Genomic DNA, 26,438 nt, shown 5'->3' on the forward strand with positions numbered 1-26,438 from the left:
CAGTTACCTGGTGGGGGAGGTGCTGTCACTCTCTGAACAGGCCCCCAGGGAGGTCTGCTTTGTTGCTTTCAGAGCCCCGGTCCCATAGTATGTTGGTTGTGGGTTTAAACTCCACTCAAAATGACTGCTTTCTAGCAGACAGACGCTTCATTCAGCATTCCTGAGTGCCCACTGCAAGGGGGAACAGACAGATCCAAACCAACCCCCAGGTTGGTTTTCAGGGATTGAGCTATGGAACGTGCAAGGAGACAGATAGAGTGCTGCCTAAAGGAGCAGACTCCACTACAAGGGCCTTCTGAAATGGTTTGAAGCAGACTGGCAGCCAATAGTTACCAGGTGTGGAAGGGGGTGTCATGCTCCAGTCAGATCCCCACGGAGGTCTGCCTTGTTGCTGTCAGATCCCCACCACCCAGGTAGATTGTTGGCTGTGATACCGTCTCCACACAAGATGCTTGCTTTCTAGCCCACAGGAGCCTCAGTCAGCAGTCCTTGGCACCAACTGGAAGTGGGGGCAGACTAACCCAAATTCACCCCACAGGGAGGTCTGTACTGTTGGTTTTGGAAGCCTGAGCTACAGAGTACGCAGGGAGGCAGGTAGAGTGCTGACTATGGGAGCAGACTTCATTGCAGGGCGCCTTCTGTAGCAATTCACAGCAGCCTTGAAGCTGACAGTTTCCAGGTGGAAAGGGCTGTCACACTCCAAACAAAGTATCAGAGTCCCCCCTGTAGTATGTTGGCTGTGCATGTAGCCTCCACTCAAGATGTCTGCTTCCTAGCATATAGCAGCCTCAGTCAGCAGTCCTCAGTGCCAACCGCAATGGGGAGCAGACCTGAACTGACTCTCAGGGAGGTCGTCCTGCTGGTTACAGGGGCCTGAGCTATGGGGTGCACTGGGAGGCAGGTAGAGAGGTAATTATGAAAGCAGACTCCAATGCATGGGCTGTCTATGGTAATTCACAGTAGCTTGCAGCTGACAGTGTCCATGAGGAGGAGGTGCTGGCACACTCCCGACAGACCTCCAGGGAGGTGTACGTTGTTGATTTTAGAGCAGAAGATTGGGGTCCTCTTTGTACAGGCAGGAGGTGTGGTGGTTGGGGAATAAGGCTCTTTTGCTGGGGCCACTTCCCCAGTTTACAGCAGCTGGTGGCCCGTGTGGCTCAGGGATGGGGCAGGAATAGTGGGAGAAGAATTTTCCTACCACATATGACTCATTGTTGATTTATTGATTCTTGTCTGTCTACAGTTCTCTGCTGCTGTCCTCTGCTCACCCATTCAGAGACACTCAAAGCCGAGCATCATTTCCTTGTTGTATTACTCATGGTATTTTGGGGGAAGGGTCAGAACGATGGCCTGATTAAGCTGCCATCTTACCAGAATACTTCATTACTTTTTATTGCCATAGAATATTCATTTTATGAATACACCCATTGCCGTCGAGTCGATTCCAACTCATAGAACCCTATAGAACAGAGTAGAACCCCCACATGGTTTCCAAGGAGTGGACGGTGGATTTGAATTGCTGACCTTTTGGTTAGCGGTTGAGCTCCTAACCACTGTACCACCATGATCCTTTATGGATATAGTACACTTTATTTACCTATTCATCAGTCGATGGGCATTAGGTTGTTTCCACTTTTTACCCGGATGAATATTCAGCTATACGCATCCATGCGGTGCAAGGGTTCCAAAACTGAGGTGCCTGGCATGCCCCGGGTGGCTGGCTCAGGTGTAGTCCTGACCCCATTTTGTGACTTCTGTTTTTGCATTCCTGAGAATGTTATTGTCTGACTTTTTAATTATAGTCATCCTAGTGGGGAAAATATAATTAAAAAGTCAGACAATAGGAATATTTGTTGAGGATGTGAAGAATTTGGAACTCTCATATACTGCTGGTCCTAGTGGGGAGAAGAAAACCCTGGTGGTGCAGTGGTTAAGTGCTATGGCTGCTAACCAAGAGGTGGGCAGTTCGAATCCACCAGGAGCTCCTTGGAAACTCTATGAGGCAGCTTTACTCTGTCCGATAGGGTCGTTATGAGTCACAATCGACTCGATGGCAGTGGGCTTGGCTTAGTGGGGAGAAAGTGATATCTCATCGTGGTTTTGATTTCCGTTTCTTTAACTATTAATGATGTTGAGAATCTTTTCAAGTCATCATTGGCCATTTGTTTATCTTCCTTGGAGAAATGTCTATTAAAATACATTGCCCATTTTTTAATTGTGTTATCTGTCTTTCTCATTGAGTTGTAACAGTTGTTTATATATTCTGGATACAAAGTCCCATACCAGATAGATGTTCTTTAAATATTTTCTCCCATTCTATGGGTTGCCTTTTCACATTCTTAATTTCAATCACAAAGGGTTTTAATTTTGATGAATTCCAATGTTTCCATTTCTTCTTCTGTTGCTTATGCATTTGGTGCCATCTATAAGACACCTAACCTGAGGTCAACAACTTTTACACTTATATTTTCTTCTAAGAATTTTATAGTTTTAACTCTTAAAATTATGTCTTTGACCCATTTTGGGTTGATTTTTGTATAAGGCATGGGTCCAACTTCATTTTTTTGTATATGGATATCAAGTTGTCCCAGGACCATTTGTTCATCAAGTGTTCTATTATTCTTTCCCCCACTGAATTGTTTTAGTAGCTTTGTTGAAAACCAATTGACCATAAATGTGAAAGTTTATTTCTGGATTCTCTATCCTGTTTTTTGACCTATATGCTATCTTTATCCCATTGTCTTGATTACTATACCTTTGTACTAAGTTTTGAAATTGGGAAGTCTGAGTTCTCCATGTTCTTACTTTTTAAGAGTGTTCTGACTATTCTGACTCCCTTGAATTTCCATATGAATTTTAGAATCTGCTTGTCAATTTCTGCCACAAAGCTGGCTGGGACTTTTTAACAGGGGTGGTGCTGAATTTGTAAATCAATTTGAGGAGTGTTGAAATCTTAACATTAAGTCTTCCAATCCATAAACATGAATTAGGTCTTTATTACAGCTTCTTTTTTTGTCTCTAAAATGTATGTTTTTTAATAAATTATTTTATTTTTGTTTTTCGTGAGAATATGCACAGCAGAACATATACAAATTCAACACTTTCTACATGTACAATTCAGTGACATTAATCACATTCTTTGAGTTGTGCAACCATTCTCACCCTCCTTTTCTGAGTTGCTCCTCCCCCACTAACAACTTGCTGCCCCTGAACTTCCCATCCAATCTTTCAAGTTGCTGCTGTCAATTTGATCCCATACAGACAGTTCTTAAAAGAGCGTAATGCTCAAGGCAGACATTCTCTACTGGTTAAGCTAAACTATTGTTTGGTTTCCAGAAGACTTCAAGGGGTATTTTCGTTTAAGGTTTACAGATAGCTCAGGGCAATAGTTTCGAGGCTTCATTCCACCTCCATGGCTCCAGAAAATCCGGATTCCATGACAGTTTGAAATTCTTCTATGGAATCTTTGATCAAAATATTCAGTGATAGTAGCTGGGCACCATCCAGTTATTCTGGTCTCATGGCAAAGGAAGCAGTTGTTCAGGGAAACAATTTTATTACATCTTCTTAATGTTTCCTAAAAATGTATTGTCAGTATAAAAGCACTGCACTTTTCTTGTTAAATTTATTCTTAAATATTTTATTGTTTTCGATGACATTGTAAATTTATTCCTAAATATTTTTTTCTTTTTTGATGCTATTGTAAACGTAAGTTTTTTCTTCTTAATTTCACTTTGGTTTGTTCATTGTTAGTATAGAGTAAGGCAACTAATTTTTGTACACTGATCTTGTATCCTGTAATCTTGCTAAACTTGTTTATTAGATCAAAAAAAAACTTTAATGAGTTCTTTAGGATTGTGCCATGTAAAAATAGGGATAGTTTTACTTCTTCCTTTCAAATCTAGATTAGATAAGTTTCTTTTCCTTATCTAATTGCCCTGTCTAAACCCTCCTGTACAAAATTGAATAGAAATGGCAAAAGCAGACATCTTTTCCTTGTTCCTCATCTCAGGTGGAAACAATTCAGTCTTTCCTCATTAAGTATGACATTAGCTGTGGATATGTTGTAGCTGTACCTTAACAGTGTGTGGTGTAATGGATTGCTTTTGTGTGGCCTTTCTTGCAATGGTCTTGTAACTCTCACCCAGGTGACTGGGTGGGACTGTGCAGATAGGGTAATTGTAGCCCACCAAGTAGACTGGTCAGTTTTGCCATCCGGCTGTGCTTGAAATAAGCCACCCCACAGGTGAGGAGGAGAGAATTCCACCAGGACCAAGGAAGAATAACCAGGAGCTAGCACATCCTTTGGAGCCAGGATCCCTGTGCTGAGAAGCTCCTGGAAGCAGGAGACCAAGAGAGAGAAACACAGATCTGTAACCCTGAAGACAGTGAGAAGCGGTGGCAGAAGAGACCCAGCAGCAGGAGATGGTGCAGTGGTCTTCTCAGCCCATGGAGAGTGAAAGCTGAATGCCTTTGGACAGAGGCCTGGGGTCAGAAAGAGGCATGCCTGCGAGCACGACTGGGAAGCAGCTGTCCTGATAGAAGAACTGTATCCTGAGTGTTCCTGAACCTGAACTATAACCCATTACTTCCCTAATAAACCCCATAATTTTGAGTATGGTCTGTGAGTTCTGTGTGGCCATTGCAATGAATTATTGAACCCAGTAGAGAGTGATGTGAGAGGGAAGGTTGGTGTCAGAATTGGTAAAGATGGTAGACAAAGAAGTCATGTTTGACCACACCTCACAGGAATCAGCCTTGGGCTGTTGATCTTGATTTTCCTTCCCCTTTGTGAAGTGAGAGGAGGTCAGACACCACTCCCCAAGCCATTTTTACACAGTATGAGGAAGTTTCCTCCTATACCCAATTTGTTGAGAATTTTATCATGATAGGGCGGTGGATTTTTAAATAACACTTGATGTGGGTGTATTGAAAAGATCACGTGGATTTTGTCCATTATTCCATTCATATACTGGAGTACATTGATATTCAGATATTCAACTGACTTTCCATTCCTGGAATAAATTCTACTTCAGTATGGTTTAGTTTGCTCTTCTTCTAGTTCCTTAATGTGGAAGCCAATTATCTGAAAGAGAGTTTCCTTGGGGGTGTGACCTGCATCCAGTACATGTGGACTTTCTGGCAAAGCTCGCTGGCTTTTGCTTTGATCTGGATCTGGCATTCAGTTCATCAGCATCTCACCTCCAGTTCTTGGGACTTGGGTCAGCAAGTCTTACCTGCCAATCTTGGATTCATCAGCCTTTGCAGCCGTGTGCCAGAAGCCTGCCGTCTGACCTATGGACCTTCAGTTAGTCAGCCCCTGCAGCTATGTGAATCAAGAGAAGCCTCCAACCTGACACCTCAAACATGACCCACAAACTTGGGACTTTCCAGCCTCTAGAACAGCATGAGCCATTTCCTTGAGATACACGTGTGTGTGTGTTTGTGTGCATGTGTGGGTATATCTGTGGGTGTGTGTATCTATCTATCTATCTATCTATCTATCTATCTATCTATCTATCTATCTATCTATCTATCTATATATACGCTTCACTGGTTTTGCTTCTCTAGACCCAATCAAAGACATTTGATACCCAGAGTGGTTCTAGAGAAATAAAATGATAAGGATAAGTTTTCTAAATTGGCTCTCAAGTCTGGTTAATCTTGAAGACGCTGATGATTCTGCTTCCAGTAGTAAAGAAGGCACTGATAACATATGCATGAGGAGGTGGCAATAGAAAAACACAAAATATCACCAACAGAACAGATATTAGTGAAAGATAAGAGTCGGAGTAACTGCATGTTTGATACCCTTCTAGAATTCTATCATGCTGAGAAATATAAGGAAGGTCATTGGTTGGTCCCACTTTTGCTAGATGAACTGGTGAAAGAAAGAAATGAGCTCAGGGCTTCAGGGAAAGAGCTCAAGCACCACATAAAGAACTTCAAAGTTTCCACTTGTGCCTTGAAAGAAAGTCTTATTTCTTCTAGTAATAGAGCTGATTTTGCCACAAACCAAACCCAGAGTATTATCATAAGAGTGGCTGAATTACAATGCCAACTGAATTCCCAACCTCACGTGGTATCTGAAGTTGAAGTGAGGGCATTGGTTGGGAAGAAAAGGGATCCTAAAACTTGGGACAGGACATAATGGGCAGAATCAGGAAGCTGTGGTCACTGAGCCCCTACATTCCATTAAATCAGTCCTGCCAACAGAACCAGCTCTCTCACTCCACCTGAAGAGATTATTCCATCTTCGTCTGTTAAGTCACGCTGCCCAGTAAAATCAACAGGACTTCCATCCCCATCTGATGAGATTAATCCAGCTGTGTCTGAACAGCCTTCGTCGGAGTCATTGCCTGGGGCACCATCTGAGGCAGAGGCCTTAGAAGACACTGCTGAATGTTGTCAACACACATCCTCACCACCCATTTTGGCTTCTAGTAGACTTAAATCCCAGCGAGCCCCAAAAGGTGGAGTACAAAATGTGACCCATGAGGAGGTATGTTACACATCAAAGGAACTTCTTGACTTTTCTAATAAGTACAAACAGAAACTTGGGGAATATGTGTAGGAATGGCTATTAAGAGTACGGGATGATGGTGTAAGGAACATGAAGAAAGCAAGAGGTCATTAAAAAAAACAGGAAAGAAAGAAAAAAACAAAATGGATGTCAGAAGAGACTCTGAAACTTGCTCTTGAATGTCAAGTAGCTAAAGTGAAAGAAAGAAATGATGAAGTAAAAGAGCTGAACAGAAGATTTCAAAGGGCAGCTGGAGAAGACAGGTAAAGTATTATAATGACATGTGCAAAGACCTGGAGTTAGAAAACCAAAAGGGAAGAACATGCTCAGCATTTCTCAAGCTGAAAGAACTCAAAAAAAAAAATTCGAGCCTTGAGTTATAATACTGAGAGATTCTACTAGGAAAATATTGAACAACAAAGGAAGCATCAAAAGAAGATGGAAGAAATGCACAGTCATAATACCAAAAAGAATTGGTTGACATTCAACCATTTCAGGAGGTACCATGTGATCAAGAACAGATGGTACTAAAGGAAGAACTCTAAGCTGCACTGAAGGCATTGGCCAAAAACAAGGCTCCAGGAATTGACATAATACCAACTGACATGTTTCAACAAACGGATGCAACACTGGAAGTGCTCACTCATCTGTGCCAGGAAATTTGGAAGACAGCTACCTGGCCAACCAACTGGAAGAGATCCATATTTATGCCTATTCCCAAGAAAGGTGACCCAACAGAATGCATAAATTATCAAACAATATCATTAACATCACTCGCAAGTAAAAGTTTGCTGAAGATCATTCAAAAATGGTTGCAGCAGTATATCAAGAGAGAACTGCCAGAAATTCAAGCAGGATTTAGAAGAGGACATGGAACCAGGGATATCATTGCTGATATCAGATGGATCCTGGCTGAAAGCAGAGACTACCAGAAAGGTGTTTACCTGTGTTTTATTGACTATGCAAAGGCATTCAACTGTGTGAATCATAACAAACTATGGATAACATTGCGAAGAATGGGAATTGCAGAACATTTAATTGTGCTTATGACGAATCTGTACATACAGCAAGAGGCAGTCATTCCAACAGAACAAGGGAATACTTACTGGTTTAAAGTCAGGAAAGGTGTGCATCAGGGTTGTATCATTTAACCATACTTATTCAATCTTTATGCTGAGTAAATAACCCAAGAAGCTGATCTATATGAAGAAGGGCAGGGTGTCAAGATTGGAGTAACACTCATTAGCAACCTGTGTTATGTAGATGACACACCCTTGCTTGCTGAAAGTGAAGAGGACTTGAAGCACTTACTGATGAAGATCAAAGACCACAGCCTTCAGTATGGATTACACCTCAACATAAAGAAAACAAAAATCCTCACAACTGGACCAATAAGCACTATCATAATAAACGAAGAAAAGGTTGCAGTTGTCAATGACTTCATTTTACTTGGATCCATAATCAACACCCATGGAAGCTTCTTGTTGTTAGGTGCCTTCGAGTTGGTTCCGCCTCATAATGACCCAATGCACAACACAACAAAACACAGCCCGGTCCTGAGCCATCCTCACAACGGTTGTTTTTGCAGCCACTGTGTCAATCCCTCTTGTTGAGGGTCTTCCTCTTTTTTGCTGACCCTCTACTTTACCAAGCATGATGTCCTTCTCCAGGGACTGATCCCTCCTAACAATATGTCCAAAGTATGTGAGATGCAGTCTCGCCATCCTTTCTTCCAAGGAGCATTCTAGTTGTACTTCTTCCAAGGCAGATTTGTTCCTTCTTCTGAGAGTCCATGGTATATGCAATATTCTTTGCCAATGCCACAATTCAAAGGCATCAATTCTTCTTTGGTCTTCGTTATTCATTGTCCAGCTTTCACGTGCATATGAGGCGATTGAAAACACCGAGACTTGGGTTAGGCGCACCTTAGTCCTCAAGGTGACGTTTTTGCTTTTTCAAACTTTAAAGAGATCTCTTGCAGCAGATTTGCCCAATGTAATGCGTCTTTTGATTTCTTCACTGCTGCTTCCAGGGGTGTTGACTGTGGATCCAAACAAAATGAAATCCTTGACAACCTCAGTCTTTTCTCCACTTATCATGATGTTGTACACTGGTTCAGTTATGAGGATACATGTTTTCTTTATGTTGAGGTGTAATCCATACTGAAGGCTGTGGTGCTTGATTTTCATCAGTAAGTGCTTCAAGTCCTCTTCACTTTCAGCAAGGAAGGTTGTGTCATCTGCATAACACAAGTTGTTAATGAGTCATCCTCCAATCCTGATGCCCTGTTCTTCTTCATACAGCCCAGCTTCTCAGACTATTTGCTCAGCCTACAGATTGAATAGGTATGGTGAAAGGATATAACCCTGATGTACACTTTTCCTCAATTTAAGCCATGCAGTATCCTTTTCTTCTGTTTGAATGACTGCCTCTTGATTCATCTATAAGTTCCTCATGAGCACAATTAAGGGTTCCAGAATTCCCGTTCTCCGCAATGTGATACATAATTTGTTATGATCCACACAGTTGAATGCCTTAGCACAGTCAATAAAACACAGGCAAACATTTTTCTGGTAGTCTCTGCTTTCAGCCAGGATCCATCTGACATCAGCAATGATATACCCTGTCCTCTTCTAAATCCAGTCTGAATTTCTGGCAGTTCCCTGGCGATATACTGCTGTAGCCACTTTTGAATGATCTTCAACAAAATTTTACTTGTGTGTGATATTGTTTCATAATTTCCACATTCAGTTGGATCACCTTTCTTGGCAATAGGCATAAACATGAATCTCTTCCAGTCGGTAGGCCAGGTAGCAGTCTTCCAAATTTCTTGGCATAGACAAGTGAGCACTTCCAAGGCTGCATCCATTTGCTGAAACATCTCAATTGGTATTCTGTCAATTCCCGGAACCTTGTTTTTCACTAATGCCTTCAGCACAGCTTGAACTTCTTCCTTCAGTAACATCTGTTCCTGATCATATGTTACCTCCTGAAATGGTTGAATGCCAACCAATTCTTTTTGGTATAGTGACTCTGTATATTTCTTCCATCTTCTTTTGATGCTTCCTTTGTTGTTCAGTATTTTCCCAGTAGAATCCTTTAGTATTACAACTCGAGGTTTGAATTTTTTCTTCAGTTCTTTCAGCTTGAGAAATGCTGAGGATGTTCTTCACTTTTGGTTTTCTATTTCCAGGTCTTTGTACATGTCATCATAATACTTTACTTTGTCTTCTTGAGCCACCCTTTGAAATCTTTTCAGCTCGTTTACTTCATCATTTTTTTTTCCTTTTGCTTTAGCTACTTGACATTCAAGAGCAAGTTTCAGAGTCTCTTTTGACATCTGTTTAGGTCTTTTCTTTCTCTCCTGTCTTTTTAATTAACTCTTGCTTTCTTCATGTTTGATATGCTTGATGTCATTCAACAACTTGTCTCATCTTCGGTCATTAGTTTTCAATGTGTCAAATCTATTCTTGAGATGATCTCTAAATTCAGGTGGGATATACTCAAGGTCGTACTTTGGCTCATGAGGTCTTGTTCCAATTTTCTTCAGTTTCAACCTGACTTACATATGAGCAATTGATGGTCTGATCTGCAGTCAGCCTATGGCCTTGTTCTGACTGATGACATTGACCTTTTTCCATTGTCTCTTTCCACAGATGTAGTCGATTTGATTCCTGTGTATGTCATCTGGTACGGTCCACGTGTACAGTAGTGTCTGTCAGTTTGATGTACTGTGGTGGTCTGTGTGTTGCTGTGATGCCGGAAGCTAGGCCACGGGTATTCAGATACCAGCAGGGTCACCCATGGGACAGGTTTCAGCTCTGCTTCTACACTAAGACGGAATAGGAAGAATGACCTGGCGGTTTACGTCTGAAAAGAATGAGCCAGTGAAAACCTTATGAATAGCAGTGGAGTATTATCTGATATAGTGCCAGAAGATGAGTCCCTCAGGTTGGAAAGCACTCAAAAGATGACTGGGGAAAAGCTGCCTCCTCAAAGTAGAGTTGACCTTACTAATGTAGATGGAGTCAAGCTTTTGGGACCCTCATTTGCTGATGAGGCACGACTCAAAATGAGAAGAAACAGCTGCAAACATCCATTAATAATCACAACCTAGAACGTACTAAGTATGAATCTAGGAAAATTGGAAATCATCAAAAATGAAATGGAACACATAAAGTTCAATACCCTAGGCATTAGTTAGCTGAAATGGACTGGTATTGGTCATTTTGAATCAGACAATCATATGGTCTACTACACCAGGAATGACAACTTGAAGAGGAATGAAGTTGCATTCATCAGCAAAAAGAACATTTCAAAATCTACCCTGAAGTACAATGCTGTCAACGGCAGGATAATATCCATACGCTTACAAGGGAGACCAGTTAATATGACTATTATTCAAATTTACACATCAACCACTAAGGCCAAAGATGAAGAAACTGAAGATTTTTACCAACTTCTGCAGTCTGAAATTGATCAAACATGCAATCAGGATGCACTGATAATTACTGGTGATTGGAATGCTCAAGGTGGAAACAAAGAAGGATAGGTAGTTGGAAAATACGGCCTTGGTGGATGCCAGAGATCGCATGCAAGACCAATGACTTCTTTATTGCACATACCTTTTTTCACCCATGGAAATAGAAGTCAAGAAATCAAATGACACATTGCATTGGGCAAATCTGCTGCAAAAGTCCTCTTTAAGGTGCTGAAAATCAAACGTGTCACCTTGAAGACTAAGGTGCGCCTGACCCAAGCCATGGTGTTTTCAATTGCCTCCTATACATGTGAAAGCTGGACAATGAATAAGGAAGGCTGAAAAATAATTGACACCTTTGAATTTTGGTGTTGGCAAAGAATTATTAAATATACCATGGACTGCCAAAATAATAAAGAAACCTGTCCTGGAAGAAGCACAGCCAGAATGCTCCTTAGAAGCAATGATGGAGAGACTTTGTCTCACACATTTTGGAATGTGGACATGTTATCAAGAAGGATCAGTTCCTGGAGGACATCACGCTTGGTAAAATAGAGGGTCTGTGAAAGAGAGGAAGATCCTCAATGAGATGGATTGACACAGTGGTTGCAACAATGGGCTCAAACATAAGAACGATTGTGAAGACAGCCTAGGACCGGGCAGTGTTTCATTTTGTTGTACATAGGGTCGCTGTGAGTCAGAACCAACTCGATGGCACCTAACAATGTAACAACACCAATATTGCCTCAATAACCACAGAGATTAGGATTTACAAAACAGGAAAACCACATCAGATCACAAAATGGAGGACAACCACACAATATTGGGAATTATGGCCTAGCCAAGTTGATAGTAATTTTTAGGGAACACAATTCAATATATAACAAGATGCTTTACATTTCCCCTGAAGACTGCATGAGATATACAACACCCTGTTTGGTTCTGAGAAACTCTTCCTTCATTTGAAGAGCCTAGCTCATTACGGGGGCTATTAGCTACCAAGGTAGTAAAGCTGGTCTTTAGACTTAAGAACTCTTACTCCTCAGTTTATTCTTTCACATGGACAGTTGCAGCTCCACGGTCTAGCTCCTTTTCTTCACCACAAATCCCCACCTCCAAAGACGTGACAGAATTTGTACCAGACCCTGAAGTTCCTCTCCATTAGCTCCTCTCATAACTGTAATTATTTAGTTGTTTAATCCCAGAGACGTAAAAGACCTATACAAAGAAAACTACAAGACACTACTGAAATAAACCAAAAGAGACCTGCATAAGTGGAAAACACCATGGTCATGGATAGGAAGACTCAACATTGTGAAAATGTCAATTCTACCAAAAGGGATCTACAGATATAATGGAAGCCCAATCCAAATTCCAACAGCAATTTTTTTTATTACTGTACTCTAGGTGAAGGTTTACAGAACTAGCTTCTCATTAAACAATTAGTGCACACATCGTTTTGTGACATTGGTTAACTACCCCACAACATATCAACAAACACTCTACCTTCTAGACCTTGGGTTCTCTATTACCAGCTTTCCTGGCCCCACCCTGACTTCTAGTCCTTGTCCCTGGGCTGGTGTGCCCCTTTATTCTCGTTGTGTTTTATGGGCCTGTTTAATCTTTGGCTAACGGGTGAACCTCAGGAGCGACTTCATTACTGAGCTAACGGGATGGCCCAGGGTCATACTCTCAGGGTTTCTCCAGTCTCTGTCACAACAGTAAGTCTGGTGTTTTTCTGCAAATTAGAATTTTGTTCTTTTATTTTTCTCTGGCTCTGCCCAGACCCTCTATTGTGATCCCTGTCAGAGCAGTCAGGGTGGTAGCCAAGCACCATCTAATTGTGCTGGACTCAGTCTGGTGGAGGCTGTGATAGTTGTGGCCCATTAGCCCTTTGGACTAATCTTTCCCTTGTATCTTTGGTTTTCTTCATTCTCCCTCGCTCCCAATGGGGTTAGACCAGTGGAATATCTTAGATGGCCGTTCACAAGCTTTTAAGATCCCAGATGCTACTCACCAAAGTAGAATGTAGAACACTTTCTTTATAAACTAAGTTATGTTAATTGAGCTACATGTTCTCTAAGACCACAGTGCCCACCACCCTCAGCCCAGTAATTCAGTCCCTCAGGGAGTTTGGATGTGTCTATAGAGCTTCCATGACCTTGCCTTGTACAAGTTGTGCTGGCTTCCCCGGTATTGTGTACTGTCTTACTCTTCACCAAAGTTACCATTTATCTTTTGTCTATTTAGTGTATTTCAATCCCCACCACTTTCCTCCCTCAAAACCATCAAAGATTGTTTCTTTTTGTGTGTACACCTTTTCACGAGTTTTTACAGTAGTGGTTTCGTACAATATTTGTCCTTTTGTGATTGACTTATTTCACTCAGCATAATGGCCTCCAGATTCATTCATGTTGTGAGATGCTTAGAAGATTCATCATTGTTCTTTATCTTTGAGTAGTACTCCATTCCGTGTACGTAACATAGTTTTTTTATCCATTCATCTGTTGATGGACATCTAGGCTGTTTCCATCTTTTTGCTATATCGTGAACAATGCTGCAATGAACATGAGTGTGCATATGTCTATGCATGTGATGGCGCTTATTTCTCTACGATAACTAGGAATGGGATTGCTGGATCATATGGTGTTTCTATTTCTAGCTTTCTAAGGAAGCACCATATTGTTTTCCAAAATGGTTGTACCATTTTGCATTCGTAAGACCTGTACATAGGAGTTGGAATCTTCCCGCAGCCTCTCCAACATTTGTTATTTTCTGGTTTTTTTTTTTTTTTTTATTCGTGCCAGTAATGCCAGGGTGAGATGGTATCTCACCGTGGTTTTGATCTGCACTTCTCTAACGGCTAGTGATCATGAGCATTTTCTCATGTGTCTATTAGCTGCTTGAATGTCTTCTTTTTGAAGTGTCTGTTCATTTCCTCTGCCCATTTTTTAATTGGATTATTTATCTTTTTGTTGTAGAGGTGCTGGATTTTCCTATAGATTTTAGAGATTAGACCTTACAATGGCGTTTTTTTAACAAGATGGAGAAATAATTCACCAACTTCATATGGAGACGAAAGAGGCCCCGGATAAGTAAAGTATTACTGAAGAAGAAGAACAATATGGGAGGCCGCACACTACCTGATTTTGCCACGGTAGTCAAAACAGCCTGGTACTGGTACTGGTTCAACAACAGATACATAGACCCATGAAACAGAATTGAGAACCCAGACGTAAAGTCATCCACCTACGAGCCGCTGATATTTGACAAGGGCCCAACGTGCGTTAAACGGGGAAAAGACTGTCTCCTTAACAAATGGTGCTGGTATAACTGGATATTCATCTGCAAAAAAATGAAATAAGACCCATACCTCACGCCATGTCCAAAATCTAACTCAAAATGGATCAAAGACCTAAATATAAAATATAAAACAATAAAGATCATGGAAGAAAAAATAGGGGCAACACTAGGAGCTTAAACAGAATACAAACCATAGCTAACAACGCACAAATACCAGGGGAGACACTAGATAACCAGGAGCGCCTAAAAATCAAACACTTATGCTCATCAAAAGACTTCACCAAAAGAGTAAAGAGAGAACCTACAGACTGGGAAAAATCTTTTCGATACAACATATCTGACAAGGTTCTAATTCCTGAAGTCTACAAGATACTGCAACACCTCAACAGCAAAAAGATAAATAACCCAATTAAAAAATGGGCAAAGATACAAACAGACACTTCACCAAAGACATTCGGGCAGCTAACAAACACATGAGGACATGCTTGCTATCATCAGCCAATAGAGAAATGCAAGTCAAAACTAGAATTAGATACCATCTCACCCCAACAAGGCTGGCAATAATCCAAAACACACAAAATAATAAATGTTGCAGAGGTTGTAGAGAGACTGGAACGCTTATGCACTGCTGGTGGGAATGCAAAATGCTACAACCACTTAAGAAATCGATTTGGCGCTTCCTTAAAAAGCTAGAAATAGAAGTTCCATACAATCCAGCAATCCCACTCTTTGGAATATATCCTAGAGAAATAAGAGCCGTCATGTGAATACATATATGCACACCCATGTTCACTGCATCACTGTTCAGTATAGCAAAAAGACGGAAAAAAACCTAGGTGCCCATCAACAGATGAATAGATAAACAAACTATGGTACATATACACAATGGAATTCTACGCAACAATTAAGAACAACGATGAATCCACGAAATATCTCACAACGTGGATGAACCTGGAGGGCATTATGCTGAGTGAAATTAGTCATTCGCAAAAGAACAAACATTGTATGAGACCACTATTATAAGAACCCAAGAAAAGGTTTAAACACAGAAGAAAACATTCTTCGATGGTTACAAGTGTGGGGAGGGAGAGAGGGGAATTCACTAACTAGATAGTAGACAAGAATCTTATTAGGTGAAGGGAAGGACAACACACGATACAGGAGAAGTCAGCACAACTGGACTAAACCAAAAGCTAAGAAGTTTCCCCAACACAACCAAACACTTTGAGAGACAGAGTACCTGGTGCTGGGGCCTGGGGATCACGGTTTTGGGGACATCTAGGTCAATTGGCATAAAAAGTTAATTAAGAAAATGCTCTGCATCCCACTTTGGTGAGTGGTGTCTGAGGTCTTAAAAGCTTTCAAGTGGCCATCTAAGATGCACCAATTGGTTCCAACCCACTTGGAGCAAAGGAAAATGAGGAACACCAAAGATACAAGGAAAAAATTAGCACAAGAAACAAAAAGGTCACATAAACCGGAGACGCCATCAGCCTGAGACCAGAAGAACTAGATGGTGCCCAGCTACCATCAATGACTGCCATGAAAAGGAACACAACAGAGGGATGGAGTGGGAGAAAAGTGCGGAGCAGCACTCAAATTCATGCAAAAAGACCAGACTTAATGGTCTGACAGACACTGGAGGAACCCCAGAAGCCATGGCCCCTGGCCGCTCTGCTAACCCAGAACTAAAACTACCCCTGAAGCCCACTCTTCAAAGATTAGACTGGACTATAAAACATAAAATAACACTTGTGAAGAGTGTGCTTCTTAGTTCAAACAGATACAGGAGACTAAACGGGTGGCTCCTGTCCAGAGGCAGGATGAGAAGGCAGGAAGGGACAGGAACTGGTTGAATAGACACAAGAAATCAGGATGGAAAGGGGAAGTGTGCTGTCACATTACAGGGATTGCCAACTAATGTCACATAACAATATGTGTATAAATTTTTGTATGAGAAATTAACTTGAGCTGTAAACTTTCACCTAAAGCACAATAAAAAAAAAAAGAAAAGCACATTCACAAGTATCCCACTGGAGATCCAAAGAAGGGCGATCCTGACAAGTTTTTTTTTTTTTTTTTAGGGAAGAGATGAAAAATGGAAAATAACGGTAACATATCCATTGTTTTTTTTTTATCCATTACTACTCAATGCAAAATACCATTGAAATTTTCTTTCCTTTTGGCAATTTTGAAATATTTCAAACATACAGAAAAATATAAGGAGCAACATAGCAAAAGCCTTGTACTCACCATTCATAAATATAGCATAAACCAAAAAAACCAAACCCATTGTCATCAAGTCGATTCCGACGCATACTGACCCTATAGGACAGAGTAGAATTGCCCCATAGCGTTTCCAAGGAGCGGCTGACAGATCTGAACTGCCAACTTTTTGGTTAGCAGCTATGGTTTGCCATAGGTCTTAACCACTGCATCACCAGAGCTTCACAGAAGTAGCACAGGCTAATATTTTGTCCGAGGGCAACGGTGGTTCAGTGGTAGAATTCTTGCCTTCCATGTGGGAGACTTGGGATCGATTCCTGGCCAACACACCTGACGCAAAGCCACCACCCATTTGCCAGTGGAGTCTTGAGTGTTGCTATGATGCTGAACAGGTTTAAGTGCAGCTGCTAGACTAAAACAAACTATGAAGAAAGGCCTAGCAATCCACTTCTGAAAATCGGTCAATAAAAACTCTGTGGAGCACAACGGTCCAATCCACAACTGCCCCGGGGGATGGCACAGGATTAAGTAGCATTTTATCCCATTGTGCACGGGATCACCAAGAGTAGGGGGCCAACTCGACAGCAGCTAACAACAACAATATTTTGCTACATTTATGTCAGATTATTTTTGAAAAGAAATAAACCTGAAGTCCCCTCTAAAAAATTTCAAAATAAATAAATAAAACCATTCCCGAGGCCCAGCCTTCAGACAAAGATTAGACTGGAATATAAAACTTTAAATAATACTCATGAAGAATGTGCTTCTTAGTTCAATCAGATACAGGAGACCAAAAGGGGGGCCCCTGTCCGGAGGCACAATGATAAGGCAGGAAGGGAGAGGAACTGGTTGAATAGACACAAGAAACCTGGGATGGAAAGGGGGAGTGTGCTGTCACATTATAGGAATTGCAACTAATGTCACACAACAATATGTATATAAATTTTTGTATGAGAAATTAACTTGAGCTGTAAACTTTCACCTAGAGCACAATAAAAAAAATCATTTATTTGTTTAATGAATGTTCCAGAAGGGCAGAGTCCACAGCAGTCTTATTCATCACTATATACCCAGCAACCAAGACAGTGTGTGACACACAGTAGGTGCTTAGTTAATCCTAAAATGATTTAGCCAAGGCCTTAGTACTTGATGCCAGCCTGATAAAGCAATTGAGGGGCCCTCCACACCACCAGGAAAAAAAGGAGCTCAACATTTCCATGGTACTTCCCTGGAAAAGTATGTATCTTTCCAGATCCTCATGGGCTTTCAGGAAATCTCTAGAGTATTTGATTACAGAAATAAATGCCAGCTTAAACAAAAGTTTTTGGCAATGCTTCAAATAAAATAAGGCTATTCTTAATATAATCAAGGGCATATATGCTCAACCAACAGCTAACCTTATTCTCAATGGAGAAAGAGTGAGAGCCTTTCCCAGGAGAATGGGAACGAGATGAGGATGCCCATTATCACCACTCTTATTCAATATCGTACTGGAATTCCTAGGCAAAGCAAGAAAGAGAAATAAAAGGTATCCAAGTGGGAAAGGAGGAAGTAAAACTACCTCTATTCTCAGATGACATGATCCTCTACATACAAGACCCTAAAGATTCCACAGGAGAACTGCTGGATATAATAGCAGAATTCAGCAACACTGCAGGTTACGAGATCAACACACAAAAATGAATTGGGTTCCTTTACACTAACAAGGAATATTCCAAAAAGAAAATCAAGAAAACAATACCATTTACAACAGCCCCCAAAATGATAAAATACCTAAGAATAAACCTAACTAGGGACATAAAAGAATTATGCAATGAAAATTATGAAACACTACTACAAGAGACTAAAAGAGACCTACATTAATGGAAGGACATTACATGCTCACAGTTGAAAGACTTAATATAGTGAAAATGTCAATACTACCCATAGAGATCTACATATACAATGCAATCCCAATACAAATCCCAACATTATTTACTGAAATGGAAAAAATAGTGACAAACTTTACATAGTAAGGAAAGATGCCCCATATAGCCAAAACGATATTGAAGAAGAACAAAGTAGGAAGCCTCACACTCCCCAATATCAAAACATATTATATAGCCACTGTATTCAAAATAGCTTGGAATTGGTTCAGTGATAGACACATAGACCAGTGGAATAGAATTGAGAACCCAGAAATAAATCCATCCACATATGCACAACTGATCTTCGACAAGGAGTCGAAGTCCATTCAATGGGGAAGAAACAGTCTCTTTAATAAGCGGTGCTGGCAAAACTGGATATCCATTTCTAGAAAAATGAAACAGGACCCATACCTTACAGCATACACAAAAACTAACTCAAAATGGTTCAAAGACCTAAATGCTTAACCTAAAACTATAAAGTTCCTTGAAGAAAACTTAGGGAGACAAAAAATGGGACCCAATTTTTTTTTTAAAAAATAGGCTAACAAACATAACTACAAATACACAAATAGCAGAAGACAAATTAGATAACCAGAGCCTCATAAAAATTAAATACTTATGTTCAACAAAAGATTTCATCAAAAGAATAAAAAGACAACCTACAGACTGGAAAAAAAACTTTGGAAGGTACGTATTCGATAAGGGTCTAATCTCTAAAATATATAGAAAACTTCAAAAACTCAACAACAAAAGACAAACAACCCAATTAAAAAGTGCACAAAGGACATAAAGAGACAATTCATCAAAGAGGACATTCAAGCAGCCGATAAACACATGAAAAGATGCTCATGACCATTAGCCATTAGGAGATGCAAATCAAAGCTACACTGAGATACCATCTCACCCCAGCTAAAATGGCACTGATAAAAAGAACAGATAACAATTGTTGGCAAGGATGTGGGGAGATTGGAGCCCTTATCCATTGCCGATGGGACTGTAAAATGGTACAACCACTATTGAAAACGGTCTGATGCTTCCTCAAAAAACTAGAACTAGAAATACCTTATAATCCAGCAATTCCACTCCTAGGTATATACCCTAGAGACCTAATGGAAGTGACACAAACAGACATAATACGCACACCTATGTTCACTGCAGCATTATTCACAAAAGCAAAAAAAAAAAATGGAAACAGCCTAAGTGCCCTTCAACAGATGAGTGAATAAGCAAAATGCATACAATGGAATACTATGCAACCATAAAGAACAATGACGAGTCTGCAAGACATAATATGGATGGAACTGAAGGCCATAATGCTAAGTGAAATAAGGCAATCACATAAGGACAAATATTATATGATCTCACTTTTATAAGACAATAATAGACATATATGAAGAGACCAAAGTTCATTGGTGGTTACCAGGAAGGAGTTGGGGAGGGGAGAAGGAAAATCACACTCTAGATTGTAGATACTTGTTATTTCTGGTGATAGGAACAGTACCACCAAATGTTGATGTAGTAAGCCCAACCTGACTAAAGTAAATGATGTTACTAATATGCACTGAAGAGAAAAGGATGCTTGTAATAAAAAATTTTATATATATAATTTGGCAACAACACCAACAATGACCAAAAAACAACTGTATGGTCACATATGTATGTGTATAGACAGGCATATAGGTATACGGCTCTGCACAGGTGTATACATATGTGTGCAGATAGAAACCAAAACCCACTGCTGTTGAATCAATTCCAACTCATAGTGACCCCATAGGGTTTCCAAGCCTGTAAATCTCTACAGAAGCAGACTGTAACATCTTTCTACTGCATAGTCACTGATGGTTTCTAACCGCCGGTCTTTCAGTCAGCAGTCGAACGCTTTAAGCACTGCACCAACAGGGCTCCTTATGTGTGTGTAAGTACAGATATGTGCATGCAGGCACATATATTCCTAGAAGACACAAATACAGATACATCTCAGACATAACCAAACACTGCTAGATTGGTTTTCTAGGCTTAAAGGCTTAGGACCTTAATCTCATGGGACAACTCTGTCAGTTGGCATAATATAGTTCACAAAGTTCATGTTCTGCATCCTAGTGAAGTGAGTAGCATCTGGGATCTTAAAAGCTCCCAAGCAGCCATCTAAGATACAACTACTGGTCTCTACTCATCAGGAGCAAAAGAGTAAGAAGGAAACCAAAGTCTCAGAGAAGAAACAAGTCTACAGTTGCTAACAGCCTACAGGAGTCAGGCTTCATCTACCCGGAGACCAGAAGAGCTAGATGGTGCCCAGTTACCACTACCAACCACTCTGACCAGGGTTACAATAGATGGTCCTGGGTAGAATGGGAGAAAAATGTAGAACAGAACTTAAATTCTTTAAAAAAGCCAGTCTTACTGGACCAGTTGAGACCAGAGGACCCCCTGAAACTATCACCCTGAGATACTCTAAACCTTGAACCAAAACTATCCTCTGAGATCATCTTTTAGTGAAATAACAGACTGGCACACAAAATAAAGGATATTACCCATAAGTATGGTGGTCTACTAAAAAACCATCTATATGAGACCAAAAGGTCAACATTCACTCTAAAGCGAAAATAAGGGGGCAAGAAAACTAGAGTACTGGAAGCAGAACCAGAACACCATTAAAGAGAATACTGACACATTGTGGAAAATGTAACTAATGCCACTGAACAATTTGTATAGAAATTGTCAAATGGTAACTAATTTACTGTGTAAACGTTCACCAAAAGCACAATCTTTTTTTAAAAAAATTCCTATGGAGCACAGTTCTTTCTACTCTGACACACATGGGGCTGCGATGAGTAGGAGTCAACTCAACAGCAACTAATTTACATTCTCTGTGTCATTCCTACTACTTCATATACCCAGTCCTGAATATAGCACACACACACACACACAAAAAAAAAAAAAAAACCAAACCCATTGCCGTTGAGTCAATTCCAACTCATAGCGACCCTATAGGACAGAGTAGAACTGCCCCATAGGGTTTCCAAGGAGTGGCTGGTGGATTCAAACTGCTGACCTTCTGGTTTAGAAGCCGAGATCTTAACCACTGTGCTACCAAGGCACAATGCAGTACAAATACAGCACAATGCAGTAAAAATAAACAGGGTCTTTAGAGTCAAGCCTGGGTTTTAATTCAGACTCTTGCCCTTATTAATTGAGGAAGTTACTTAACTCCTCTGAACTTCAGTTTTCTCACATACAAAATGGGAATAATCCTTACATCATAAGGATGTTACAGAATTTAATGCCTGTCACATGGGAGCAGCCAAACTAGTTATAAATATTATTAATTTTGTCCAATTCCAATGCTACCTCCTCCTTTGCTTTTCTTTGTTCTCCCACCTGGCAGTAAGCTCTCCCTCTAATGTCACCTAGCAAGTTATCTACCTGTCCTTCTCTTATAGCTCTGACCTCTACATACTACCCTATATGATAGTGATTTCTACCCATGTCTTTTCTTCCCGACTAGCTTGGGAATTCTTGAGGGCAGGATCCATCTGAGGCGAACTCTGTATGCCTCACAGCCCTGAGAACAATGGCTTAAATATAGTATGTGCAGGAGTATTTATTGAATGAATGATACATCTTCGCTGAAATAAATATAACACTTATTAGGTGTATCATATTGTCTTGGGGTATAAGCAGGAGCCACATCACTCGTTCTGAATAATGCCTAGCTTGAGTGCTCAGCAAATATTCAAACAATATTAGGGAGTAAAATGGCCAACATAAAAACAAGCAGGCAATACATAATCAGGTTTCAGAGTGAAGGTATTTTTTATTTTCCATTAGTTTAAGCTATAGTCATCATCTTGCATGCCAACAATTATAAATAGATCACATTTAAAGGAGAGAAACCAACCACTTCCACAAAGAAGATATGCTGAATATCATTCATAATGTCAATGACCTCTGAGCACAGAGCTAAGTAAATCTAAATATTCAAACAGGACCTACATCTAATATATCATCACACACAGTTCTGGCCAAAGCCTTATCTAGAGCTCTGTATAAAATCAGACTTAAGCAGGTTACAATGAAGAAATCAAGTTCTACCTAAGTTAGCAACTTTAAGAAAAACAGCAGCTGATTTTTGCAGCATACTATGCCAAGTCTCATTGTTCCCTAGAAACACTAGTCACTTAATTTGATGATCAATTTAATAAGCTAAATAAAAAGGTGTCACTCATTCTTCATGACTTTTAATGCCACACACAAAATGCCAAAATGGATCCACCCACATGAATACAAAACTCAACAATGAGACATGCCAATGAAGGGAATGACATTTTCCAACAAGATCACAGTAAGGAAAAGTCTCTTCTTCTAACTACTTCTTTCTGCTTATGCATTTCCCCTCAGAAATCTACTGTAAATTACACATTCACCAGCAGATACATTATTAATCGGAAAATGTAGTATCAACGATTTAAACTGCTTACCCTTCTCCAGTTACAATTCATTTCCATATCCATTAACTCTTTTGAGGTTCACAATAACCCTGAAAAAAACCCTGAGGAGGATATAATTACCCCCATTTTACATATGAACGAAGCTATTTGTGCCAAATTCCAAAATGGTGACGAGAACACCCAGATATTCTGACTCCAATTCCTGTGCTCTCTTTGTTTCTCCACATGAAGCAAGAGCATACCTTTGTTTTGCTTCCACCCCACTTCCTCTCAGAAAGTCGCCCAGTTAGCATAGTATGCAGAAGCAGAGTTGGCGTATAATTACTGTGGTCAAGGCAGTGGGAAACGTACCACTTTTTCCTCTAGCTAATCAGGTTTTCAGAATCCATGCAACTTAAAGGAAAGAAAACGAGCATGGGTTAGCTGCTGGGTTTTATTTCCTACCTGTCCTATTTTTGGCTTTCTATATAAAAAAAAATTTTTTTTTTTTTTTTTATATATACTAGCCCCCTGGGCCAGAATATCTTCTTGGCTCTTTTGCCCATATCCACAGGTTTGGGCTGCGTAATTGTTGACTCCTTCTGCTTTCAGTCTTAGAAAAGAATGAAAAAATAAAAACCACTACTTGCCCCTAGCTTGTAAAATTTTTGCCCTTCCCCGAATGTTTCATTGAGCTTTTTTTCTTACAACCCTTAATCTCTCTGATGTGCCTTAGCAAGTCATTCTTAAGCACAAACACTTTCAGTTTATCATACATTCCACAAAGTCATTCCCTTCCTGGTGCATAACATGTGTCCATAAGTGTTTGGCTGGATACTGCACCAAGCAGTTTACTGTAATAAGTAAACAAATAGAAAACCTAACATTACCCTTTTTTCTTTCAGTGAACCCTCACCTTTCTATTTTTACGGTTCAACTCACGTATCTTTAACCTCTTAATGAACTCTATTAAGTGGAGACACACCCCAAAGCCTGGCCTATAAGTCTCTAAGGACCAGCATTTCAAATACCCCATCTTTAAGGTGCTGCCTGGAGGTCACTCTTAACCGTGTCACAATAGGACAAACCATTAAATGATCAAACTCAACCAAATGACCTGTAGGCACTTGAACAATTTATATGTTCGGACCCAAGTGGGCAGACAACATGTGCAGGGAAAGTACAGACTCCAAGGAACCAATCAGAAGAGCTGTACTAAAAAATAGCAGCTGGTAGCAGTTACCACAGCACTGCACTTCGAAGGCCTTTCTCCCTTACCTCCGTTAGCTGCATCTGCCTTAAGAAGGTCCCCACACTGGGCCTAGACACAGAATTTTGGAGATAAATCTACTCAAAAGAAAATTATAAGCGTACGATACATATTTGCCAGTAACTTTGCCTTTATTTTTCACAATCATTTTTCAGCCAAGAGAAAAAAAAACTGTCACTCCATCCAATCATTACCCTCCATTCTTCTGGATATATATTTTGGCACAAAAGGCGGATTTACCTGCACTGTTTTGGGGGACGTTTACTATTCTTTCTTTTACTCCAGGCCTTCTATCAATCAGCCGAAATAAAAACTGTACACACAGTAGAGGGAAGGGGAGTCCACAGCTGAGTCACCTGTGACCACTGAGAAAGCCTAGCTAGGTGAAGTTCCTTCAAAGAGTGCCCACACCCCTCCCGTCATTCATAAACCTGTATTTACTTATTGGGGGCCAGGCTCCTTGTGCCAGGGAGTGGGTAGGTCTTTGTTCCACGCTCAAGAAGAATTCAGAAGCACGTGAAGCCATCTGAAAATTCTGAGGTTAGGCTGACCTTGACCTAAACCATAGGTCAGTATCTTTAAAGAAAATATCACTGGGGCAAAGGTGTTTTCCTTAGAAAATAACCTGCCATGGGAATTTTTTTACTGGCCCCACACTGATCTGTAGCAACCAGAGACCAGGGCAAAACCATTACTCAAGCTGCTGGCCTTAATTCCCAATACTTTAGGACGTACTGGGGCAGTTCCTTGGTCAGCTCCATGTCACCTTGTCCCAGTCACAGGTGCAGAACATGTCCAACAGTACAGACAGATTGTCCCTTCAGAACAACCATCTGCCAAGGAGGGGTGGTTGCAGAGCAAGAGAGTCCCTGGCATAGCTACAGATCCTTGTCTTACCTCAAGGCCACTAAAAGCACAGGTCCAAAGCTCTGGTTGTAGCCACCACTATCCACTTGTACTGACTCCACTCCCTAAATGTCTGCACACCCATTTGCCCCAGAGACCTGGGCTGGGAGTCACCCTGAATCCCTCCCTCCCCCTAGCGTGAGGGGTCACCGACCAGAGGTCACCAGCTCAGAGAAACAGCCCTTTGGAAGCCTTCCACTTACTTCTCATAGCACTGATTAGCGCGTTGCCGTCTTTGATCACATCTTTGATGAATTTATTGGTCCTCTCCAGCTCCTGCTCATAGCACTTGAGTCTCTCTCGGAAATCTGGGCTGTCCAGGTAGCAGTCGCTGAACTCCAGCGGGGGATGCCCCATGGTTCTGATGGCGGAGGTTGGGGGAAGAAGGGAAAAGACACAAAGACCGAGAGCATCAGTGGCACAGTAGGAGTATTAGCTGTGGTGGACTGAGCGCGGGATCCGCTACGGAAGCTCACAGCCTCCTTCCCTTTGGAGGACAGGTACCTGTTCCGATGAGGCTCTTGGGTGGAGATGGCTGGTCAGTGCAGGAAACGGGCGGCCCAGCAGTAGCTTCAGATGACCAGGAAAGCGAACTAAAGCAGTAGGATCCCAGCGGGGTGCTGCCTAGCAAACAGCATGCCCCCTAGGCTTCGCTTCCCCTGATAAGCAGCAGAAACCTCAGCGGCTAGCCTCCAGAGACAGGCCGGATCCTTCCTGAGCAATTGCAAACGTGACACCTCGGCCCGCCCAGGGTGTAGGCGGGGGCGAGATCAGGGTTGGGAGCCGCCTCTCCCCCTGCTTTCTCCCTCCTCCCTCCTCGCTCCTCGCTCCAGAGCTGGTTGAGGATTTCCTTTGCCCAACTCCGCAGGCAGCCAGGACAGCACTGTCCCCTCCCCCTTCTTAAAGCCAGCGCCTCCGCTCCGCCCCTGCGAAGCCCGAGTCCCACGCCCAAGCAGTTAGTCTCCTTCAACCGCCTCCCTTGCACACTAGGGTTTCGTCACCAGGGTCCTTCGGCCGCTAAGAGTTCCTGGTCCGAGGGAGTCGGACTGCTGTCCTCTTAGGCGCCAGAAAGGTTAAGCCCGGGCAGCTATGAAACGTAGCCTTCCTTCGTCGACACCCAGTGGGAAGAGGAGGGCGATAGCGCGACTCGCGCACAATAGCTGCGGTAGCTGGGCGCTTCCCTACGGAAACTGGGGAGCAGTCAGAGCACTAGGACTCCACTGGAAAGCGTGGCGGCCTGGGAGATGTAGTCTTAACGTTTCACACCCCATGACTCCTCCCTACCGTCTCCCCACCACCCCGCCAGGGAGGCGGATCTCCCAGACCGGCATTCCCAGCCTACCCCCAAGCTCAAAAGGCCCAACCTCAAAAGGCAAGTGCCTGGCACTGGGGTCTG

The 26,438-nt window shown here is 41.5% G+C and overlaps 1 protein-coding gene across 2 annotated transcripts in view; it reads right to left on the reverse strand.

The window, feature by feature from the left end:
• Positions 1-26,220, reverse strand: part of OPHN1 (oligophrenin 1) — a 558,532-nt gene extending 532,312 nt beyond the window's left edge. For both annotated transcript variants that reach the window (XM_064278400.1, XM_064278398.1), the window contains exons 1-2: positions 25,547-26,220; positions 25,246-25,403 (exon numbers count right to left, since the gene is read on the reverse strand). In XM_064278400.1, coding sequence (XP_064134470.1) covers positions 25,246-25,399 — 154 coding nt within the window. In that variant the 5' untranslated portion in view covers positions 25,400-25,403; positions 25,547-26,220. The remainder of the gene's footprint in view (positions 1-25,245; positions 25,404-25,546) is intronic.
• Between the last annotated feature and the right edge of the window lie 218 nt (positions 26,221-26,438).

Source organism: Loxodonta africana, chromosome X, assembly GCF_030014295.1.
Source record: "Loxodonta africana isolate mLoxAfr1 chromosome X, mLoxAfr1.hap2, whole genome shotgun sequence".
Classification (NCBI taxonomy): domain Eukaryota; kingdom Metazoa; phylum Chordata; class Mammalia; order Proboscidea; family Elephantidae; genus Loxodonta; species Loxodonta africana.